The 14,024-nt window shown below is 38.1% G+C and overlaps 1 protein-coding gene across 1 annotated transcript in view; it reads right to left on the reverse strand.

Annotated features, from left to right (window-relative positions):
* Positions 1 to 854: 854 nt before the first annotated feature.
* The window catches only part of cep97 (centrosomal protein 97), a 47,754-nt gene continuing 34,584 nt past the window's right edge, over positions 855 to 14,024 (reverse strand). The window contains exons 9-11 of the mRNA XM_060833658.1: positions 7,639 to 8,422; positions 3,781 to 3,856; positions 855 to 1,649 (exon numbers count right to left, since the gene is read on the reverse strand). Of these exons, the coding sequence (XP_060689641.1) occupies positions 942 to 1,649; positions 3,781 to 3,856; positions 7,639 to 8,422 (1,568 nt within the window). The 3' untranslated portion in view covers positions 855 to 941. The remainder of the gene's footprint in view (positions 1,650 to 3,780; positions 3,857 to 7,638; positions 8,423 to 14,024) is intronic.

Genomic DNA, 14,024 nt, shown 5'->3' on the forward strand with positions numbered 1-14,024 from the left:
CATATTTGCAATATATCTCGTCAACTTCATCAATTTTTGGTTTGAAGTTCCAATAAATCTTGCTCTTTCCCAAGGAAGGACAAATAAATTATTCCACAATAGTAAAACAATGCACACTCGTAACTGCTTATGGTTTCATGTTTTTTTCTTAAAAAAACTCCATAATACATACTAAAATATAATGTTTCTGCTTTTGATTAACTGTTTTCTGTTGTCCATCAACTGTTCATAAATTAGAATCCTTGGGACATAAAAACTGTTTACTAACATAGGATAATTTAGAATGGAGAGAAATTATGGTTGCAGAAATCTGTCAATAATCTAATCCTTTCTTAGAGTAGTGCTAAATCAGCCCAACAAGAGCAACGTCTCACACACAGAAATAACTTCTTGCAATGAAGAAGAATATTTTTCGACCAATAAAGGCTACAAACAGAAACAAATTGGCAAACTAATGACATTCTAGATTGCTGCTACATATGTTTTACTAGTGTGGTGTGTGAAATCAACCCCAATGATACTGGAATGCAATAATCTTGGTTGTGCTACCATGCTGAGAGGAGGTGTCAAGGGATGTGTGAATTTTGAATCAGGAATTCTGAATGGCTCTGTACACCAACAGAAGAGAGGAAATCCTTTTTTCAGAACAGTAAAAGCCATTCAAAAATGTTAAGATTGTAGATACTGGGGCTGCAAATCATTGTTAGCTGGAATGTTGACAAGAAAAAAACTAAATAATTAAATGATAGTGTTCCATTTAAATCAAATCCTAACAAAGTTTCTGAAAATTGGTATCATAATTATCACGATAACATTTCATTTTCAAATGTAGCATTTTCAGCATATGGAATATTTCTATGCCTTCAAATATTGCTTTCACATAAGTATGCATCTAGTCAGAAAATGATTTTATTTGCACTGTTCCTAACTGACTGTAGTTATTAGTTATTGGCATCTACACAATGCTTCAGAATTGGCTCGTGACTTTTTCCTTGCACATCTACACAGTCCACAATGTCAATTTCAATGACACTCTCTTGTGCCTGACAGAAAACCTCTGGAAACTTGGTATTAGAATCTTCAGACATTTGCACTGAAGCACCACAGAGGGAATCATGAACATTGTTCATAGTACTGCATTCTATTCTCCTGCTAAAATTTGGTTCATCTTCTTCAGCATCTAGTTGCCTTAATGAATTAAGATACTGCTGTATAAGACTGTTGTCCTGTTCACTGTTATCAGAATTTTCTTTACTGCTGGGTGTGAGACTGGAATCAAGGGCGTCTGGCTCCTGAAGCTCTTCAGTCAAACACTCACTGTCTTTTGTAATAACACAGGGGACTTCTACAACTGTGTTCGTGCTCCCTGCTGAAGAACTACGATGAGAATTCAGGGAATCTTGGAGACAATTACGGGTGATGGCTGATGACTGAAAGCCAGAATCGGGAAATTCTTGCAATGAACAGCCCAAGTGAGTATCTTGTCCAGAGTTTGGACTCAGGTGGTTATTCAAGAGGGGAGACTGTGGCATGCATTGAGATGAGTGGATAAACGTATGTTGAGAGGAAATGGAATCTTTAGTGTCAGGCTGCAATACTCCATTCTGCTTCTGCGTCATGCACATTTGCCATTCTTGTAGGGTCCGAACCTGCATCAAAGATGAAAAGAACAATAGAATGAAAACCTGCCATCTAAATAGATATTTTTAATAATCCATAAGATTAAATGCATATACATATGTTTTGCACATTTAATATTAATTTCCAATCACTTACTTATTGGGCTGAATGCTAACACTCAAGAATGACTGGGTTGGGTTGGGTCAGATGTCAAAATTTTAAACCCATCTCCAAACTGTGGGATGATCCATTTGATGGGAAAGCCTGTAATTGGATTTGTGTAATTTCCCCTCAACCATTATGGGCTGGTGAGTATTCAGAAAGATGATTATTTGGTTTCCTGATTGTAATGTGGCAACCATTTGGAATTAAATAAGGAGCAAAGGGTAAATAGGAAGCTAATTGCAGTGGGGTTGGATCAGCCTATCATTTCTGTTTGGCAGCTCTGAACATGGAGTATTCATGTTAAAGGGGAAACAAAAAAGTTCTCTTCAAGTGGAATAGTTTTCTGTTTGGAGTCTTTAAACAGATCCTGGTATTGATGCAGGCCTCTGGGAATAGAGCAGAGACAGCGTTATTGGGGTTATTAAAGTTATAAAGAGCAGCATGTTGAAAACAGGAAAGACTACTGAATATGGATTGGATAGGACCATTGCTGCTGTATCAATACTGCCAATCAGACCAATTATAAAGGTATTGAAGAAGAGAGATTTCAGACATTGCGCCATCAGGATTGTTGTGACCTCAGTGAGAAACTGCTTACAGATCTCCATCTCCTCAATCGTAACCATGTCTGGTGACTTTAGATGGAGTATAGATAATGGTGAACGTCATGCTAGAGCCAAAATGATTATGTGGGAAGTAGAAGATTATACATTAATGTGGACGACCTTCGATTCAAAATGGACCAGATAAGTGGCCACAGAGACATAAATACATAGTGGCCTTTGGAAATTTTAAAAAGGCCTTGTAATGTACCAGTTAAACTTCATTGGTGTAGGGCATGGGAGTTAACATTCAAGTATTTTGTTTTCAGAGCCTGAGGTACAATTCAGACCCCATTTTAAAATTTTTGTATTGCTATTGTAAAGTCTTACATCTGCATTTACAGTGGAAACTTCCCAAGTTAATTTGTCAGACAGTAATTATATTCTACTCATAGTGGGTGACGCACAACAGTAAATGAGTAAAAGACGAACTCTGAAAAAAAAACAAATGATGAGTTTAAAGTGTGTTTTTTTCCAGCAGGAAAATTGGTCAACAGGTGAAGGGGCTCAAGAACGTCGACTATTTAGTTACTGTGTTGCTGAAGTGACATTCAATAGAAAGTGAAAATAGTCTTTCATAAGCTGTGGGTAACTAGCCTGGTCAGCTCTCCTTTGTTACATTGTAAATTTGGAGACAGCACCTAGGAATATATGGTGCCAGTGTTTTGGGATAGATTTCAACAGTGCTGAAAACGTGTTGCTAGAAAAACGCAGCAGGTCAGGCAGCATCCAAGGAGGAGAATCGACGTTTCGGGCATGAGCCCTTCTTCAGGAATTATCAAAGATAATTAAGATAATCGAAGATAAATCTCCTCGAAGATTTTAACCTACTGCAAATTTTCTTGCAAGGATACCTTCCTTGAAGAAGCTCTCTTCTCTCCTCAGATTTCGACAGTAGCAAGCGTGAAATTCCACAAGGAATGCTGTATATATACACACATCAGTTCAAGGAGAATACTCCCAATCACTATAATAGTTTGGTACTTTGCAGAATCATGTCTTGAGTTGCAAATTTCACCGGACACCTCTTGGCAGCAATCTTAAGAGTTTATCAGGGTCTGTTTTTGAATAAATATTGGGAGATCCAGATGCTTCCACTACGACACAAACCATGTTTTAAGGTATGTATGCTTTTTACTGGGCATGACAGTTCTATTTTAAGGTAACTATCTCAAGCTTCTGCATTATCCAAGTCCTTCTTCAAGGAAATATTAATAGTGTATTAGTCTAAATGTTTCCTTTTTTGATACTCTTTGATTATTGGAAATATGAATACGTGCAATATGCCCTTCATTAACAATATTCAATTTTAAAACAGTTATGTATTGGGAATAAATTCATTTATTTTTGGGATAAGCAATCTCATTGAGCCACAAGCATCAGGAAAAGTTACCTGGTTCCATAAAAACTTTATAGCTTCTTCCTGCACCATCCTCTGCATACGTTCTTCTTCATATTCTTTCCTCCATCTACAAAGGTCCAAACATAGATAAACAAAATTGAAACATTTTTGGAAAGCACGTATTCGAGAAGTAGTGAGTATAACGGAGAGTATGCAGGTCGTTTAGGACATATTGATGAGGGAAGAGAGTGAAGGCAAGTTAGAAAAATACTTTTTCTCACTTCCCCTTCAGCGATATTTCCCTTTAAAGATTCAGACACTTTTAAGAGATTCAGAGCCCCTTCAAAATCGATAACAGTGATTTTGCCAATGAAATAAGAAATGCTGAACAATTCCTTTTCCTCTACTAAATATTAATGCAAAATTCACAACATGGCACACCCAGTGAAATTCATAATATATGAAACACCAAACTTAATAAAATTAATGTAAGCAAAATAATACATCGAGAAAATAATGCATTAACTGTCAAGTTCCTAATACCAGAGGTTTTCATCCCAGGATTTGAAATTAGATGAGCATATTGCATATACCCTAACTACAGGCCATAAGACAAAGGAGCAGGTATAGGGTACTCAGCTTCTTGAGCCTCCTCTACCATTCAATGAGATCATGATTGAACGGATAATCCTCAGTGCCACTTTCCTGCCTTATCCCCATGATCTTTGATGCTTAGCAACTAAAAATCTGCCTACCTCAGCTTTGAATATTCTTAACGATCTAGCCTTAACACCTCTCCAAGTTAAAGAATTCCACAGATTCAGTGTACTCAGAGAAGAAATTCTTCATCTGTATTAATGGGTGACTCCTTACTCGGATTATATCCTCTGGCCATAGACTTTCCCACAAGGGCAAACAATCCCTCCGCATCTGCTAGATAGCTCCCTCAGAATCTTATATATTTTAATAAGGTCTTCTATTATTCTTCACATGTCCAAGAAAATCCCTCTATACACAGAATGAATGTACTAAAATATCTCTGGACTGTCTCTAATGCCAGTAATATCTTAGCTTAGATATGGGGAAAGTTCTGAAGAAGAATCACCAGACTTGAAAATGTTAACTTTGCTTTCTTCCTGTAGATGCTGCCAGACCTGCTGTGTTTCATCAGCAATTTCTGTTTTTTTGTACAAGGGGAACAAAACTATTCTAGCTGTGGTCTAATTAGCATCTTGTGCAATTTTAGCAAGAGTTCCCTATTGTAACACTCCATTCCTTTGAAAAAGACCAGCTGTCAATTTGTTTTCTCTATTACCCATGGAACACATATGCTAGCTTTTTGTGATCCATGCATAAATAATCCAAAGCCCACTGTACGGAATCTCTCTATTGAAAAAATATTCAACTCTTCTGTTCTTCCTACCATTTCTTAATATTATATTTCATCTACCAAGTTTTTGCCCACTCACTTAACTGCTTTATGACCCTCTGCAGACTCTATTGTTCTCACCATTTGCCTTCCCATTTATTCTTGTGTTACCTACAAACCTGGTGAAAGTCTTCCAAAGTGAACTTGATTTGGGATCCATCTGTTACATTGGAAAATTGCAAATTACTGTACTTTTCAAGACAGATGAAATAGGAAAACACGTCATAATGCACCAATTATCCAGTATCAGTTGTTGGAAAATTACTAGACGCTGGGCTAGATTTCTGCAAACCTTGGCGTGACTCGTACAGACTTTCAAGAGATATTTGGTAATGCTCTTCATAAAAAAAAACTTAATTAAATTTGAAACGTGGCATTGCAGACAGGTTACAGACCTGGTTAGAAAATTTCACGTAGGGACAGAGAACAGCAACAAAGACCAACTACTTCAAGTGACAAGATGTATTTTGCAGTGTTTAGCAGTGCTCTGCAAGGATCTATTTCAGATTGCAATAATTGACCAACGTTTTAATGACCTACATGATGGGAGGAAAAAGTGACATACCCAAATTTACGAAGACTCAAAAATCATCAGAATCAGTGTAAGCAGATTAAATGCAAGCATAAGTGTATACAGGTATTAATTAAGTGACTGTGCAAATAGATTTCAGTGTAGGCAAATGCAAGTTCATTCACTTAGACTCTGATTATCCACTGCATCCATGCCTCTCATAATTTTATATACATCTATCAGGTTGTCCCTCAGCCTCTGACACTTGAATGAAAATAATCCAAGTTTGTCAAAAATTTCCTTGAAGCTAATACAGTCCAATCCAGACAACATAGTGGTGAATCACATTGCACTCTCTCCAAAGCCTCCACATCTTTTTTGTAGTGTGGCCATTCGAACTGAACACAATACATCAAATGTGTCCTAACTAATACTTTTATACAATGATCACAAGACTTGGTGACTTTCATACTGATGAAGGCAAGTATGTTATATGCCTTTTTAACCACTTTATTCATTTATGTTATCACTTTCAGGGAACTATGGACTCACACCCAAAGATTCCCCTCATTATCAATGCTTCTAAGGGTCCTGCCATTTATTATATATTTTTCTCTTGCATTTGACCTCCCAAGATGCATCACCTCATATTTGTCTGGATTACACTCCACCTATCATTTCACTGCCCAACTTTTCAACTAATCTATACAAATCCTGCTGGATCCTTTGATAACCTTCCTCACTTTCCAAAACACCATTAGTTTCCATATTGTCTGCAAACTTACTAATCAGACATCTTACATTTTTATCCAAATCATTTATATGTATTACAAACAAGAGAGGTCCCAGTAATGATCCTAACAGAACACCACTGGTCTCAGACTTCCAATCAGAAAAACACCCTTCTACAAGTACCCGCTGTCTATGATTAAGTCAATTTTGAATCTAACTTGTCAACTCAACATTGATCATCAAATACTAGGTGGCATCGGTTTAAGGTGAGAGCTGGAAAATGAAGGAAATGCATGAGGCAAGTTGTTTTTTAAAAACACAAAGGATGGTAGATGTCTGGAATGCGCTGTATTGTTATATGTTCTAGGATTGCCCAAAGAATGAAAAGTGAGGAACAATGGAGAATCAAAATGAATTTAGAATCCAGGTACATCTCATTTAAATATCACGAAAAGACACAGAAAATGATCCAAAAGGTTTATGCAACATTAACCACTGCTTATTGAAGACAGAAATGCAGGAGTAGAAGTCATGCTATAGCAACATAGAGCTCTGGTTAGTCCAGTGCTCATGTCCTATGAACTATTCTGGGCACGAAACATTAGAAAAGGTACGTTAATGTCAAAAGGACTACAATGTGGACTTACCAAAATGATAACGTGTACTCCAAGGGCTAAATTACAAAGGAGGATTACACAAACTAAGTTTCTGAAAATTAAAAGGCAAAGGGGTGATATGACCAGAGTTCTAAAGTTAATAATGGAATAGACAGGATAGGGAGAAAGGTACTATTTTTACATAGAGTTGTAGAATTTATATTCAAGAGTGTGGTGCTGGAAAAGCACAGCAGGTCAGGCAGCATCCAAGGAGCAGGAGAATCAACATTTCAGGCAAAAGCCCTTCATCAGGAATTCCTAATGAAGCGCTTTTGCCCGTAACGTTGACCTTCCTGAGCCTCAGATGGTGCCTGATCTCCAGCATGTCCAGTCCTCACTTTTGCCTCAGAGTTTACCTTAGGACAACTAAGCCTCAGAGGCACTGTCTAAAACTTTGAGTCAGACCTTTCAACAATGAAGTTAGGAAATAGATCTACACCTACAGTGATAGAATTCTCATCTACAAATAGCAATTCATGCTAGATCAATTCTTAGGTTTAAATCTGAGATTGATTAATTAAGATATATTTAATCAGAATTCTCAAAAAGAGAAACGAACCCCTCCCTCTCAAGTATTTCACCTGATTAGTTCCTCAGTCAAGTACTGTACATGTTCCTGCATCCTACGCAGCCGGATTTCACAACGTACTTCCTTCCCCTTCTTATTGCAATTCCTGGCATAGAATCCTCGCCAGAGTGCTTGAATCTTTATGGCTGCTGTATTAATTTTATTTAGAAGTTCTGGATTTGGCTCAACTGTTACAGATGAACCAGATTTATCTGGCTTTGAGTCTTCTCCCAGCAGCTTCTGGTCAACTTCCATTTGTGGCTGTTTGGGGAATCTGTTATCCAGCAAACTGTGCTCTTTTGTTAATGCAGCTGACTCTAGGCATTTGTTTACATTTGAACCAACATTTACACATGATTTGATTGTATTGGATACATGGAACAATTTGCTGTCATTCCCTTCTTTACTTTTATCGATGGCTTTTTCCATCCATCCTCCATAGTTTTCTGTTCTTCTTGCAGCCCTCTGATATTTTTGATCATCGCTGTCCTTATGCATATCGCCAGTTTCCAAATGCAATGATGACATAACATCAGTCTCTACAGCCAGGATATCTCCCGGAAGCCTTAGATCGCTGGAAGGTGAAAGAGGAGACATTGCATTGGTTACAGGCATAAATGTAGACTCTGAAGAAAGAAGACTGCAATTAAGTTTGTCTTCATCAGTCTGAATATCCTCCAAGAAGAGCTCACAATGACAAGTCCCTGCAGTCTGTCCTGATGAGAACTGCTCAACTGTCTGACATTGGTCTCCATGGCCAGTTGGTCCAATCCATGTGTTAATTCGAATTACGGGTCCTACAATATAACAAAACAAAAGAATTTTAGCTTTGTAGCATGAAAGCAGAATTATTTTTGTGCTTTTGCACAGCAACGCTGTAAAATCTCATATTCTTTGACATCGACTCGGTTAACCAGCTCAAGGGAAACAGTCATGTTTGGTTTCTGTTAATAGGAAGTAGTGGAGGTCACAGCTGCCAGCATGCTATAACTGCCATAGTCTTCACTACAGTCGCCATCTCAATGTTAGATATGATATAGCATATCTTGGGTAGATTCACGGCCAATGATCATTCTTGGTGATACTGATAGCCTGTGGGAAAAGATGCCCACTTGATATCTTAGACAGAAGCTAAACCCATTCTTGATGAACAGTAAAAGGTTGATGCATATTACTTAATAGTTACATCACTTCAAAGATACATTACTTTCTCTTAATCTAACAGTAAATTCATGTTACTATTTTAGCTCCATGCTGTTAACATGCTTTCGAAAAAGTTCTACTTAAGGGATTAGCAGGTAAAGCTAAACATGGGATTGAGAGTATAGATTGAGAACTCATTGCTGACAGAAAACAAAGGAGGAATAAACAGGTCTTTTTCAAAGTGGCTTGTACTGACTAGTAGGGTACACAGGAATCATATGAGTCATACAGCATGGAAATAGATCCTTCAGCCCAACTAGTCCATGCCGACTAAGTTTCCAAACTAAACTAGTCCAATGGGCCTGTGTTTGCCCCAAACCTTTCCAATTCATGTACTTATCCAAATGTCTTTTAAACTTTATAATTGTGCCCATATCCACCACTTCCTCAGGAAGTTCATTCCACACATGAACCTGTTTGCATAATTTAAGTTGTCGCTCATATCGTTTTTAAATCTTCCTCCTCTCACCTGAAATATATGCCACCTTAGTCTTGAACTTAGGGAAAAGACCTTTGCTATTCACCTTCTCTATAAACTTCATGATTTTATAAACTTCTTTAATATCCCCCTCAACGTCCTACGCTCCAGTAAAAAAAAAGTCCTAGCTTATCCAGCCTCTCCTTATAACTCATCCTTCATTCTCAGCAACATCTTTGTAAATCGTTTCTGAATCCTCTGCAGTTTAATAATATCATTTCTAAAACAGGATGACCAGAACTGTGCACAGTACTCTGAAAGAGGCCTCACCAACGTCCTGTAAAACCTCAAAATGATGTCCGAACTCTTACACTGAACGATCTGAGTAATGAAAGGAAGCATGCTAAACACCTTATTAACCATCCTGTCTACCAGTGACACAAATTTCAAAGAATTAGGTACCTCAATCCATAGATCTCTCTGTTCTCCAAAATCACCCAATATTAATTGTATAAGCCCTGTCATTGTTTGCTTTATTAAAATGCAATATCTCGCTTTTATCCAAATTAAATTCAGTTTGCCACTCCTCAGCCCATTAACCCAATTGATCAAGATCTCTTTGTAATGTTAATGATCTTCTTTATTGTCTACTATAATACCAATTTTGGTGTCATCCGCAAAACTTACTACCCGTCATTGGACAAGCATATGGACGTACATGGAATAGTGTAGGTTAGATGGGCTTCAGATTGTTATGACAGGTTGGCGCAACATCGAGGGCCGAAGGGCCTATACTGCGCTGTAATGTTCTATGTTCTACCCATGTCTTCTTTATCATTATGCAAATCATTTATATAAATGACAAACAGAAGTCGACCTAGTACCGATCTCTTTAGGACACTGCTGGTCACAGGCCTCCAGTCCAAAAAACAACACCCTCTGTCTTCAAACATAAAGACAATTTTGTAACCAATTAGAAAACTTACTCTGAATTCCATGAGATCTAACTTAACTAATCAGGCCATCTTGCAAAACCTTTAAAACAAATGCCCCTCATAGAGAAATCATCAGTGTCAAGGCTGTGGACTGTCAGTTCCACTATGATCAGTAACCTCTCCCTGTTTGTTCTTCCTCTTAGTCTTACTGGCCTTAGTCTCAAACTCCTCCTTGGTCATTTTACTTGCTGACATCCTGGCTCCCACTCCCTTGTCACACTACTTTAAACTCTCCCATATGACAGTAACAAACCTCCTAGCCAGGATATTAGTCCCCCTCCAGTTAGGTGCAATCTGTCATTTTTGTACAGGTTCCACCTGCCCCAGAAAACATCCCAATGACCCACATACCTAAAGCTATCCCTCCTACACTAGCTCCTTAGCTATATATTTAATTTTACTATCTTCCTATTCCAAGCCTCACTGGCATATAGCACATATAGCACAGGAAGTAATCCTGAAATTACAATCCTAGAGGTCCTGCTTGCCAACTTCCTACATAACTCCCTGTGCAGACCTCATCTCTCTTTCTGCCTGTGTCATTGGTATGCACATGGACCACAACCTCTGGCTGCTCACCGCCTCCTTTCAGAATATCCTGTTCCTTCAGAATTTCCAATCCAACAACTGATGCTTTGGGAATAGCAGAATGATCAATGTGGGAGTGGGAAGAGAAACTATTGCAAGTAATAGTTTGGCTATTATAAACAAAAGTAGAACTATGTGAGCACAACTAGCCACATGATTGTGGAAGGCATTTGAGGAACATAGAGAAATCATCAGTGTCAAGGCTGTGGACAGACCAAGGAGGACATAAAGGATCGTTTGCTTTGGGCAAATAAGGTGTCATTTATGGCTTTGTTCACAAATGTTTTCAGTATAATGACAGAAGCATGGTCAGAAATCCAATTGGATTCAAATATGGAATCTTGGGAAACATGGGCATTGATATGGGTGTCAACACCTCATTCAAGGGCTAGGGAGAAGAAAGGGAAGCTGGAAACAGAGTGATAACTTGCAGAGCTGATGGGGGATTAAGGGTTAGTTATTGAGAAACAATGGTTACAGATTTGAAAAGAGAGACAGAACATTACCTGGGGAGAAAGAACCATTAATACTGGGATCAGAATTAGAAGTTTGTTGGCAAGTAGTTTAATGAAAATATGGCTAAGGAAGGTCCAATAAACAAAGTGAACTCAGGAGAGGGAATGAGGAGAGACAGGAACAATAAAAAAAAATGTAAATTCAGGGCAAGGGGAAATGTAAGTGTTTGGCTCAAATCCAGAGCAGCTGCAAATGTGCACATGACTAGATTCAGGGAAAATACAAAGTACATAGATAGGTGGTTACAAAGCAAAATCCAATAGTAAATGGGAAACAAATTGGAGACATTAGGTGAACATCCAGAGTTAAAGTCAGATGTCCAAGTGTAAAATAATATTTATATACATCAGCAGGAATGCACTAATGACCATCCAAATTTTTAATGGGTACAATGACCGAGGTCCAGAGACATTTGAGGGTAGAGTATCAAAGGACGTACTGATAGAGATAATTTTGGTGTGAATGAAGTTTCAGTAAGTGTACAGAATTGGCTGAAGGTCAAAACATACAATGGTAATGTTTAGGTCGCTCTAAATTCCAGGAGCAGAAGTTTATTTCAACTCAGTTTCTGGCCAGGCACATGATGAAGCTGAAATGCAGAAGAGAAGGCAGAAATCTTTCAGTCACAGTTGTGGGAGAAGAGTTGCAAATTAATAAACTCTTACAGTTTAGTCCAATGTAGTTCAAGTTCAAGTATGCTATTGATATCCAGACAAGCCTGGGAGTTTGAACTAAATTTTGGAAAAGATTCAGATCTTTAAGGAGATGACAAGGGGAGGGGATCAGTATTTAAAATTAATACACATGTCATCTAAACTGGCAATTAACTTGAATCTCAGGTTAAAATGCTTTCAATATTAGAGCCTGGAGAACTTAAAATAGTTCAAAGAAAAGATGAGAAAGAACAAGGGATGGGAGGAAATAGCCAAAGAGAGCTGTACAGCGAGGAGCTCTCTTTGGAACCGATTGTCTAGGTGCCATTTTGAAATAAGTTTTTGCTATTTTGCTTTGCCTCTTCATTGTCCTTATTCTTAACTCATTACCATATAGGAGAGATTTGCTCCAACCTATATCATCAATTTAAATGGTCTCTCATTGCTCCAACTACGGTCTTCCCAAGGCATTGACCCAACCTTTCCAATCATCAACACATCTCCCTGATTAGAAGTTTGAAATTCTCTGTCGTACGCAATCTTTCAAGAATTGATGCTACTAATCGGATTCATTCGAACATGCCCTGTTTCAGACTTGGGGAAAGCACAAGAACAGGAATGGATCATCTAACCCACACAAACCTATTTCATCGTTCGATTGGATTATGGCAATTCATAACTGCATATATTTAATACTTTGTTCAATTCTAATGCTGTTGCTAATGAGTGCTAGCTCGCTATGCTCTTCTACTCCAGGTTTATTATTTTCTGATATATAGATTTTGTTTCTATTTTCCCTATGAAAACATATTAAAGTTACAGAGATGTACAGCACGGAAATAGACCCTTTGGTCCAATTTGTCAATGCCAACCAGATATCCTAATCTCATTCTAGTCCCATTTGCCAGCTTTTAACTCATACCCCACAAAACCCATCTTATTCGTATGCCTATCCAGATGCCTTTTAAATGTAATTGTACCAGCCTCTACCATTTCTTCTGGCAGCTCATTCCATACATGCAATACCTTCTCCGTGAAAAAGTTGCCCCTTAGGTCTCTTTTAAATCTTTCTCCCCTCACCTTAAACCTTTGCCCTCTAGTTCTGGACTCCCCCACCCCAAGGAAAAGACTTTGTCTATTTACCCTATTCATGCCCCTCACGATTTTATAGACCTCTGTCCCCCCCTCAGCCTCCGACGGTTTAGGGAAAACAGACCCAGTGTATTCAGCCTCTCCCTATAGTTTAAACCCTCCAATCCTGACAACATCCTTGTAAATCTTTTCTGAACCCTTTCAAGTTTCACAACATCCTTCCTATACCAGCGAGACCAGAATTGCAGACAATATTCCACAAGTGGCCTAACCAATGTCCTGTACAGCCACAATATGACCTCACAATTCTTATACTCAATGCTCAGACCAATAAGAAAAGCATACCAAATGCATTCTTCACTATCCTATTGCCTGTGACTCTACTTTCAACGAGCTATGAACCTGCATTCCAAGGTCTCTTTGTTCAACAACATTTCCCAGAAACTTACCATTAAACATACAAGACCTGCCCTGATTTGCCTTTCCAAAATTCAGCATCCCACATTTATTTGTTAAGGCTCATTACAAAACTTGGATGTAAGTGGCAATTGTTTTATCTCGTATTACATAGCATTTTTGTTTCATTCCCTCTCCCTACTTTGGTATCATCTGTAAATTCTGATACTAAGTTACTCAGTACTAAGGATTAATGTAAATTATGCTGATGCTTGTAGAACACCATGTTCTATTTTCTTCCGATCTGAATGACTATGGTTATCATAATTCTTTGTGCTCTTTTAAGATAATTCATTATCCATTCAGCTATTTGCTTCCTGACTGCATAGGAGCTAAATTGAAGCATAAGCCTACTGTCTGTGACCATATTAAAGATCTTTCTCATTAAGTTTGTTCTATTTCTACTAGGTATCGAACCATTTTGAGTTGAGTTGTCAGAAATCATTTAACCCAACAGATTGCTGCAAAGCTCCTATAT

Source organism: Hemiscyllium ocellatum, chromosome 12 (assembly GCF_020745735.1).
Source record: "Hemiscyllium ocellatum isolate sHemOce1 chromosome 12, sHemOce1.pat.X.cur, whole genome shotgun sequence".
Lineage (NCBI taxonomy): Eukaryota > Metazoa > Chordata > Chondrichthyes > Orectolobiformes > Hemiscylliidae > Hemiscyllium > Hemiscyllium ocellatum.